The sequence below is a fragment of the Chlorocebus sabaeus genome, chromosome 24 (assembly GCF_047675955.1).
Source record: "Chlorocebus sabaeus isolate Y175 chromosome 24, mChlSab1.0.hap1, whole genome shotgun sequence".
Classification (NCBI taxonomy): Eukaryota; Metazoa; Chordata; class Mammalia; order Primates; family Cercopithecidae; genus Chlorocebus; species Chlorocebus sabaeus.
Window position 1 is genome coordinate 51,196,360 of NC_132927.1, and position 11,151 is coordinate 51,207,510.

At 47.6% G+C, this 11,151-nt stretch overlaps 1 protein-coding gene across 1 annotated transcript; it reads right to left on the bottom strand.

Annotated features, from left to right (window-relative positions):
• Positions 1–209: 209 nt before the first annotated feature.
• PROX2 (prospero homeobox 2) lies at positions 210–8,823 on the bottom strand. Its single transcript, XM_007987279.3, has 5 exons — positions 7,525–8,823; positions 6,199–6,210; positions 3,490–3,591; positions 1,888–2,082; positions 210–380 (listed from the first exon to the last, which is right to left on the bottom strand). Exons 1-5 carry the CDS (start codon positions 8,821–8,823, stop codon positions 210–212), a joined length of 1,779 nt encoding a protein of 592 aa, XP_007985470.2.
• Between the last annotated feature and the right edge of the window lie 2,328 nt (positions 8,824–11,151).

The window sequence follows — 11,151 nt, forward strand, 5'->3', positions numbered from 1 at the left end:
ATACAGTTAGTCCATTTTATAGTTAAAGTTCAATTTCTGATGATTCTGGAAAGGGAAATAAATGATCAAAATAGTAATAGTACCTATTTTGGTAGAGGAGATTTCCTTGTGCCCTTTTTATATGACTACAGCTATATTGCCATTTAAGACAAACCCAGGAAACCCTAGCCAGTCACTCCTCACACTGTGAGATCTTAACCCCGAAACAGCTACTGGGGATAGCTGGAAGATTTGAATATCTCTGGGATGTCACTGTCCAGTTTCGAAATAATTTTATAAATGGGTTTCTTCCAGGAAGGATCTGAGTCTCTCCCTGCGGAGACAGCCCTGAAGAACTCCTGTAACGTCAAGCTGGCGATTTCCAAGAAGCAATCTGGAACCTGCATTTCCAAAGAGACCCACAAGAAAGAAAAGACGTGAGGTTGGGGAGCACTGGTGCCAGAGCCCTCACTAGCGGATGCTGCCTATTTCTTGGGAAGTGGGCTAGGAGCATCCCTGCTCTACCGGCCCCTGATTCTGCAACCCTAGGAATCCTCTGCTCCCTCATCAGACACAAACCTTGATATGACAGCTCCAATGAGAAAGTCCTGGGAGAAGGTGAATTAAGGACACTTCCTTTGTAGGAGAAGCTGATCCCGCTAATGGGTGACTTTTTACTAAGTAGGTCAGAAAATCTTACTGAAAGTAAATCTGTGGCTCAAAGAGACTTTGGTATTCTTTTCCCTAGTACTAACTGTGGAAGGAGTGCCCCCAAGCTTCTGACTGTCATACCTCATTCCACTGCCTTTTAGGGCTGGCTCTGAAGAGCTTACACTCCTGCTTTCAGAGCCGGTTGACAGGGGTGCTGTTCTAGAATCCTAACGCAGACTGGCACCATGAATGATCGGTTGCCGCACCGCCAAGCTCCAGACCCAGCTTGGCGTGGGGCTTGCTGCCACTGCAGGCCAAATAAGCACCCTGTGTGGAAAGATGCGGCAGTGCTGCCTGTCCCATACTGGCCCTGACCCCTTGAGCCTCAGAAAGGGAGACATGGACAATTTTCCCTACAGGTGGCCTTAGCTTTCCAAACGTATTCTGACTGACCAGTCAACCAGTGGATGACCACAGTTCTTGTATTTCTTGGAGGTATCAATAAACCGCTCTTGGTGATCACAGTCAAGGGAGAAAGCAAGAAGATGGAAGTGTAATCTGTGACCAGATATACCCAGCACCTGCAGAATCAGATGCCAGCCTAACAGAGCTGTCGGCTGTGCATGAGGCAACATGCGTCTCTCGATTAGGAATGTGCACCACTGACACCTAGGCTCACCCTTCACTGATGCTTTACCTCTGAGGTGCCACCAGTGTGCCTTCATAGGGATCCCCGAGGGACTGAGCTTGAGTGTTGTTTATTGTTATTTCCAGAAAGGATTTGAGGTGATTTGAGGGGCCTTCCATAGAAGGCCCACAGATACACTTTCAAGGGAAAATACAGATAAGAACCAAATCATGAAAAGCATAGAAATTGTTGAAAAAACCTAGACCAAGACTAGGTGTCACAACTGAGCTCAGCATTCTGTCCTGAGCCTTCTGGCACTAAGGCAAAAAGGTCAGTAAGTGATGTAACTTGATAACGACAGGGTATTCAGTCTAAGATGGTGTAACACCTGGCAGACCTTTCCCTAAGCTTCGGAATGAAGACTGGCTGTAGACTCAGTTTGCTGCTTCCACCTGTTGCCCGAGTGAAGATATTGAGGCTGTGATCTTTGTGGATGATACAGAGATTGGCCCAGGCTGCCCTGGCTGTCAGTAACTTAAGGAGACACAGAAGGGGGATCTTTCCTAAAACTCAAATCATGTAGGGAAGACGCTCATCAGACCTCATGGGACCCCAGTACATGGTCTTACCTCAAAGTCATTTCCCTTGTTATAGTGCATATTGAGAGCTCGAAAAAGTTCTGAATTGCGGAAAACCACCAGCATTTTGGGATTTGTGACACCATCTGAAATTGCTTGCCGGGCAGATTTTTCCATTTGGATGTAATAAAACTCACGAAAGTTGCTGAACCACTTGATCATCTGGGAGGTAATGCAGCGGTTGAACTGTACAAACAAGAGGTGCATCCAGTCAGACATTTGCCACGAGGTGCTCAGAATTAGAACCGTCTGCTTCCAGCTCAGTATAGGGGTTCATGTACATGGCTTTAACCAGCATTAACAGGGGCTTCCTTTAAAAAAACAAGCGAAGCCACCGCTGTTTTCCAAGCCTATTCAGTTATACTCAGAAAAATCTAAATTGGCTTCAGTACCCGTTATAACAAATTTTTTTTTTTGATATGCTAGATTCATGAGGGTTGTTTTACCCATGAAAAGCTTTATGTGGTGTTTAAGTGGGACTTAGGGGTCAAGACCAGTGTGGTGCCAGATTTTGCCGCACCCAGGTGGATTGCATGGCAGGCCTGGGGCCTTCTGCCTGGATAAAGGGCCAAGGGAAGGGCAAGGTATAGGTCAGGGAGCAGTTTATTAGCAACTTTGAATTGTGGAATGAATTGAAATCAAAATCAGAGGTTGCTTCAGGGATCAACCAACCAACTGAATATGAGGGAAAGAAAAGCTTGAATGATATAGGCCGAAAGTATTAACAGCCCCTAAGCCAACACCCAAGGTAAAGGAGGCCCTCAGGAACCTTTTATTGGAAAAGGAGAGGTCTGGTCCCAACAATTAGTTTGATTTTCCTTATTGTCACACTTCATCTGTATGTACTTTCACTCAGTTTTGAACTATAGCAACTTGAACATAAATTTGACAGTGTCTGACACTCTCTCACACACACACACACATATATATATGATTTTTTGTTTTTGTGTGTTTTTTTGAGATGGAGGCTCGCTCTGTCGCCCAGACTGGAGTGCAGTGGCGTGATCTCTGTTCACTGCAACCTCCGCCTCCCGGGTTCAAATGCTTCTCCTTCTCCTGCCTCAGCCTCCGAGTAGCTGGGATTACAGGCACCCACCACCACGCCAGCTAGTTTTTGTATTTTCAGTAGAGACGAGGTTTCACCATGTTGGTCAGGCTGGTCTCAAACTCCTGACCTCAGGTCATCTGCCCACCTCGGCCTCCCAAAGTGTTGGGATTACAGGCGTGAGCCACTGCACCCAGCCTATTTTTTCTTTTTCATAGTGTCCCCAGCCAAGGCAGAAAACTAGCCAAAAAGGCCACTAACTAGTGTTTCTCTTTCCCTCTACTTTTCCTTCCCATGTGTTTCTGTTTGGGAGAATTATCTACAGGTCAGTAGCTTAAGAATTTAGACAGCCAACCTTTCTAGCCTGAAGTTATTCATGATTATTTGGGTAGAGTCTCAGCCCAGAACTGGACATTGCACTGATTCCATCAACAACACTAAGGGGAGCTTGAAGAGCACATATGATGACGTAGGACTTGCCTCACACCAGGCGAAACACTGTCATGTGGGAGTTCTGCAGAAGCTGCAATTTAGTTGAGTGACTTTACCTGAACATCAGGAAAATAAGCCTTCAGGAGGTTGGAGCTGGGATATCGTGCGAAGAAAAACATTAGTTTGGCCTTCTTCAAGTGACCAGGGTTTAGACCTTCCTGGATTTATCTCAGTGTCAAGGAAAATGAACACTTTAAAATGCCAGTTTATCAATTAACTAGTGAATTCCTTGTTCCTGTGGTTTCTATTTGATTTCGTTTTGTTTTTCTGATTGGAATTGTGTATTTCCTCCATTTTTCCATCTCTGGAAACTCTGGTCAAATAAGCTGAATGCCATATGTGCACAGTTAAGTCGCAGGATGTGAAAACCATCTCGATGTGGAAAAGTTATGTACCATAGATGATGTCAAATACAGTTTGGTGTGTGTGTGTGTGTGTGTGTGTGGTGTCCCAGTGGGATGGGAAGAGATGGCATTTCTGTCCCAGATAAACGATTTCAAAGCCCCAAGCGGAGATTTACTTCCCCCTCTGCCTCAGTTTCCTCAGCTGTAAAACGAGAAGCATAAGCTAGGTGGTCCCCATTCTGGCTGTCACTCTTATCATTGCCTTTGTAGTGTTGCCTTTATAACCAGCAAACATCTAAGCAGGCTGAGTACCAGCTCACATTTTGCTCTTGCTCAAGAAGCTTAAATGGTTGGGCGGCACCCACTCTCCATTTGCCTGGCAGAACTGTCCTTCATCTTTCAGGTCTCAGCTCAGAAGCTCCCGCCTCTGTTAAACCCTTCCTTGCCAAATTAGGCCTTCCTTACCCTGGGCTATGAAGACCCTTTGTACAAACTGTGTCAGCAATGACCTTATTGGAATTTTTACTGCATGTTTGTCTCCTCGTTTAGACTGTGAGCTCCTTGAGAGTGAGGACCTTATCTTTTCATCTTTGTGCCTAGCCCAGTTCTAGGAACATAGTAGGTGCTCAATAAATATGTGTTGTGTGAAGGAGTGAGTGAGTGAATGGTCAACCTTAATCCATACACATATATGGAAATTATATTCCAAACTATACCTTACTCTGGGAACAGATAGATTCCTTCCCCTTTAACAAGAGTTGGAGAATTGTGATGTGACTGCCTAGCACTGGAGCAGGACAGAAATGAAAAAAAGATTTTTACACAAAAACGCCTTGCATTTTCAGGGACACTCCTTAGGCTGGGTGAGAAGCATTACACACAGTAACTTGGGATCTCAGATCTGAGAGTTGTAGCTTAAGACAATTAAGACTTCCACATAGGATGAATCTGTTTAACCAAAAGAAACCAGACCAACTGACTAGTTATAGGTGGCCCAGGCACCTGGTTGCTGCACAGAAGACCCCTCCATGCTACCCCATCAGCCCTACTTATCCTTCCTACAGATCCACAAGTGCTGTGGAAAGAATCCTGGATTGGGATTCCAAAGACCCAGTTTCAGACACTGATTTTGCCACCTATTAGCTGTGTGACCTTGGGCCAGCCACTTAACTACTCTGAGCCTCATTGCTAAGATGTGCAGTATAGTGATTAAAGCTTGTACTTGGCCATCAGATCCCGGGTTTGAATCCTGGTTGCTCATTAGTGTGTCTTGGGGCTTTGGGCGAGTTAGCTCCCTTCTCTGTCTCTGCTTCTCAGATACCCAATCTTAGAATGGATGCTTGAGAACAGTGAGATAATACAGGTCTAAACCCCTTATCTGAAATGCTGGGCCAAATGGAGTTCGGGTTTCAGAATTTGTTAGCTTATAAAGATAATATGATGTGTGTACCACACATTCATTAACATCCACAGCTGAGACAGTCTATAATCCAATACATTCACATTTCTGCAGCAAAATGTATGACTTACTAAGTGGGATAAAATCTATAAATAGCCTCCAGTCAGTGCAGGCCCAGTTTTGCTACCGAAAAAAAGATTGCATCAGTCTTAGGTGGGGGGAAAATCATAGGGCTTTATGGGTTTCAGAATTGTAGCTAAGTGGTGGTGGGCACATATGTGTGAAATGCTGGTAGCAATGCCTGCCACGGAGAAAGTGTTCTGTCAGTGCTGCCCTCATGATCTTCACATCTGCCCTACCTGTGTCACAGGATGTCATGTGAACGTAAACGTTCTTTTTATGCTGTAAAGCAGCTTGCTCTCAGGTGGTTTTCATGGTCCACAGGAATAAATCTCTGGTCTTGGAATATAGGCAGCAGGAATGGGGGAAGAGTTGAGGGGCCAGGGGGCCCCAAGTCATTCCAAAGATAGTCAAATACTTCACCCATGCAGCCAGTCCTGGCTTAGGTATTTCTTAGGATAGGCCCCAAACCTCCAGAAGCTCTCTGAGCCCAATCCCCAATTTGGGCGGGGGGCAGCAACAGGCACATGTAAGTGCTCAACAAATAGCAAATTCTGGGGGACCATCTGCCTGAGGTGTTTTTGCAGCTGTCTGTATTTGATGGAGAGTCAACTAGTGGTTATCAAAGGCCCAGACAGTTAGCCTTTCTTATAAAGAAAATCTGTCTGTGGTGGAATCTCTGCCTTCAAGAGTGGTGGCAAGTGAAGTGTTCTCAGCGTTGCTTTTACAGTTGCTCGCTGACTTCCAGGTTAACTTGGGGGTGTTTACAACACCTTTGACCGGCAGGGGGCGCTCGTGGCATTTAGGACACAAAGGCAGGGTCTGGCATGGTAATGAGCTGGTCCCACCCCATCCCACTGCCCGCACAGCAGCTGCCAGGCAAAGGACACGACTGTTCCCACCTGGATATGCAACTCCACAGACTCATCAGCCTCTGGAGATTCGCCTCAAAGCTGCCCACAAGAAGCAGCAACGTGAGCACAGCTAGCTTAAAAAGCAACATCCAAAATATATTCTCAAGAACTCAAGTTCTGCAAGACGCTTGTTAGAAATGGATTATTCTATGGGTCATATGGGTTTGGGGCTGTATACATTCTCCTCTTAGAGCTTCCACTTACTCATGTTAAAGGCTCTGAGAATTCCTGCAGAAAATAAACCATCTCAGTATTTCCCCAAGGTACTTTTCTCCTAACTCAACAATTATTTATATCCTGAGGGTTACTCTGGGAAATATATTAAGAGAGTAGCATTTGCTTAAGGGTTGCAAAGATGATGCAATAAGATCCAGACCCCTGCAGATCAACCTGGGCCACTCAGGCCTCCTCATGGGGAGCCTCCTCTCCCTTCATATGCCCAGCCCCTAGTCTCCAGGCACTCCCTTGCAGCTTGGAAGTTGTTCCTTAAACTGAAGACTTCTGGCCATTTCCAGCTGCCTCTCTGGGTTTAATCCCCGAGGAAAACTCCTTTTCCATCTGGCCCAGAAGTTTCTGGTCCCTCATATACTCCCTATGAATTATCTACACAGTACAGAATTTTTGCTTGTAGAGTTATGGGGTTGGGGAGGCCATACCTCAGATGAGGTCATTCCTTTGACCTTCTCCTCCTGAGTGTATGGGCAGATGACAACCAAATTATGGGGTTCTTTCTTCTGTAGGGTATTCGTTGTATTTAGGAAGCCTATTTGAGTCTCAAAACAAAACCCTTTACACCCAAAGGAATAAGTCAAGTGGCAGAACCCGATGGGTCATAGAAGAAGGTAAGTAAACCTTCCCAGGTCCTTAAATTCCAGAATGTGGTCACCACTTTAAGCTGAAGGCCCAGAGCAACATTAAGAAGACCCTGAGTGATCTGTCACCACCTCCTCTTCAACTTTCGGTTTTCTTGTTTCTCTGCACAGTGCCAATGATATTTTGATTTATTTTTATCTCTGTTGCCCAGCTAGAGTGCAGTGATGCAATCATAGCTCACTGTAACCTCGAACTCCCGGGCTCAAGCAATCCTCCTGCCCCAGCCTCCTGAGTAGATAGGACTATATGCATGCACCATCATGTGCAGATAATTTTTTACTTTTAGAGATGGGGTCTAGCTATGTTGTCCAGGCTAGTCTTGAACACCTGTCCTTAAGTAATCCTCCCACCTTGGCCTCCCAAAGCACTGGGATTATAAGCATGAGCCACTGCACCTAGCCAACATTGAGAACTTCAATTGCTATTAAAGGATATGTGGACCGAAGAGAAAGGCAGTGCCTCAGTGACGGCATGCAGGCCTCCCTGTTCCATCTTCACTGAGGGAAGAAGGGGCAGACTTTCCAGATGGGCAGAGGTGAAAGGCAGGGGACACTGCTGCTGGCTCAGGACCAATGGTTGTGGTTTAGTAGTTCTCCAAGGTCGTAGGGCGGGCTCTGAGGAGGGGTGCCTCTGGGAAGATGAGTCCTGGGGAGGACTGCTACTCCAATGGCCATTGTTGCATCCATAACCCAGTAGCTCGCTAAGAATCTGATTTTCCTGGATGTGGGAAGGTGCAGTCAAGGGACAGTTTGCTGGGAGATCCTGACAGCGTTTGGGGATCATTCTTGGAGGGATAGGGTACCTAGGAGAATCTAGAGGCTTGGCCAGTGACAATTTTCCTACTGGGACCCCAGCTTGTAGCTGGACCCTCCTGGGCAAGGCAGCCAAAGCAAGTGGATCTTCACAGGCCTCTCCCACAGGAGGTGAGGGCTCGCTTCTACCCTCTGGCACCTGCCCCTGGAAACTTCTGCCCAGATGAGTCAGGCGGCCTGGTGGATCCAACAGTACCTTTTGTAATACTGAATCCACAGCCCGGGACACTGCCCTGGTCAGCTCTTTCCTCAGAATCTCCAGCGAATCTGGTGCTCCAGAAGGAAGGAACCTGGGCTCCTCAGACTCTTGGTGTTTTTCTGCCCCAGAGAGGTCCTTGCTGGAACCCTGCTGGTGGTCACCATCCACAGCCCAGGGGCGAGGCCCACAGCCATTCCCCTGCTTTGCACTCAGAGGGCCTTTCCCGGTGCCACAGCCTCCTGGCCCCTGAGCTGTGTCCCTGGGCTTGGCAGCCTGTAGGATGTGTTCTTGCAGATGTCTTAGCTGTTGCTTCAGCAGGTGAAGTTGTTCTCTCACACGAGGGCCCCCCTTCCTGTTGCCCTGGTCCCCGGCAGGGAGTGGCATCAGGAGGCCTTGCTGTGTGGGAAGGCTCTGCTTCCTCTTCCTCTCTCGGGCCTTCTCTGGGCAGCGTGGGCTGTCCCCAGCTTGTGCACTGCCTGGTACCAGAGGATTCGGGGAGAGACACATGCCTCGGACGATGGTTTCCACTCTGGCCCTCTTCGCCTGGATGTGCTCATCACCAAACCATTCGGGGTCTGCAGGGCTGGAGCTGGGGACCTGGCTCCAGGGAAACTGGGAGCCTCCACCCAGCTCTGGAGGAGATGAGCTTCTCTCACCTTCCATGCAGGCTTCTGCCAGGTGGGAGCAGATCTGGGGCTGAGGAGAAAGCAAGATGGAGTTTGGATCCATCCAGGCACTTGTTCGGGGCTTCAGGAATTCCTCCTCCTTATTTCCTCAGCGGGAAGTGCACCCAGAATGAGCTGGGCTTCCTCCTCTGCACTTAGAACGGTGAACAGCCACTGTCACTAAGGAAGGATTCAGATTCTGGGATGCCAGGGCTCATGAACCTTCTGGGCAGACTCCTGAAATTAGAGACAGGAAGAAAACAGCACATGTGACTTTGAACAGTCCTTTTAAAATTTGAATGTGCAAACATTCAATGCGATCTTGTTAAAGTGCAGATTTCAATTCAGTAGATCTGGGGTGGCGCAGAGATTCTCCATTTTAAACCAGCCCTCAGGTAATGCTGATGCTGCTGGTCTCAGAACCCCACTTTAAGGAGATTCTCAGAGTGATCTTACAGGGAGAAAAATCTTCTCCTGCTTGGGCATAACAATAAAATAATAATAATAATAATATCATAGTGGCAGCCACCTGAACAAGTGGCATTATGCCAAGAACTCTACGTCCATTGCTTAATTTAATTAATTTGTCATAACAGCTCCATGAGAATGTGATCATGCCTATTGTTTACAGAGAAGGAAACAAGATCAGAGAAGAAGCTACTTCCCTATGGTCATGCAGTTAGTAAGTGACAGACTGGGGTCAAACCAAGCTTTGTTTGATTCGGAGTGACTTTTCTAGTGACTAAGGGCAACAGAATCACCCAAGGCACTTTTTAGAAATAGCAAATTCGGCAGGGCATGGTGGCTCACGCCCGTAATCCCAGCACTTTGGGAGGCCGAGGCGGGCGGATCACCTGAGGTCGGGAGTTTGAGACCAGCCTGACCAACGTGGAGAAACCCTGTCTCTACCAAAAGTACAAAATTAGCTGGGCGTGTCAGTGGGTGCCTGTAATCCCAGCTACTTGGGAGGCTGAGGCAGGAGAATCGCTTGATCCCGGGAGGTGGAGATTGCCATGAGTCGAGATCGGCTCTGCATTCCAGCCTGGGCGTCAGAGTGAGACTCCTTCTCAAAAAAAAAAAAAAAAAAAAAAAAAAAAAAGCAAATTCTGACCGGGCACGGTATCTCATGCCTGTGATCCCAGCACTTTGGGAGGCCAGGGTGGATGGATCACCTGAGATCAAGAGTTTGAGACCAGCCTGGCCAACATGGTGAAACCCCATCTCTATTAAAAATACAAAAAATTGGCCGGGTGCGGTGGCTCACGCCTGTAATCCCAGCACTTTGGGAGGCCGAGACGGGCGGATCACAAGGTCAGGAGATCGAGACCATCCTGGCGAACACAGTGAAACCCCGTCTCTTCTAAAAAATACAAAAAACTAGCCGGGCGAGGTGGCGGGCGCCTGTAGTCCCAGCTACTCGGGAGGCTGAGGCAGGAGAATGGCGTAAACCCGGGAGGCGGAGCTTGTAGTGAGCCGAGTTCGTGCCACTGCACTCCAGCCTGGGCGACAGAGCAAAGACTCCGTCTCAAAAAAAAAAAAAAAATACAAAAAATTATCTGGGCGTGGTGGCACGCACCTGTAGTCCCAGCAACTCGGGAGGTTGAGGCAGGAGAATTACTTGAACTTGGGAGGCAGAGGTTGCAGTGAGCCGAGATTGTATGCACTCTAGCCTGGGCAACAGAGTGAAACTCTGTCTTAAAAATAAAAAAAAAAGAAAAAGAAAAAAAAAAACCACTGCCGTCCTAACTCTCGGAAAAATCAGATTACGCATTCAATGTTCAACTATTTATTGAACAACTATTTAAAGAGCACCTGCTGTGTGTTGGGCCTTCTTCTGGGCACATGGAGTGAGCAAGATCAGTATAGTCTGCCCTCCTGGAACAGGCCGTCTGGTAGGGAAAGCAGAGAATAAGCAGACAAATATATTTTCAGTGTGTGATACCTGCTGTGAAGAGAAAGCACAATAAAGGGTTGGAAACTGGAGAGAGCGGTTGGGGAGAAGGAGGGAGCTATTTCAGGAAAGGCTGCCTAAAGCTGTTTTATTCCCACAAAGCATCAAAGTACGCTATACTCCAACTATGTCACTTGCTTTCTAACTAATAATAATCATTAAACTGAGCTGGGCACGGTGGTTCACACCTGTAATCTCAGCACTTTGGGAGGCCGAGTTGGGCAGATCACGAGGTCAGGAGATCAAGACCATCCTGGCTAACACGGTGAAACCCCGTCTCTACTAAAAATACAAAAAATTAGCCGGGCGTGGTGGTGGGCGCCTGTAGTCCCAGCTACTCGGGAGGCTGAGGCAGGAGAATGGCGTAAACCCAGGGGGCAGAGCTTGCAGTGAGCCGAGATCGCGCCCCTGCACTCCAGCCTGGGCAACAGAGGGAGACTC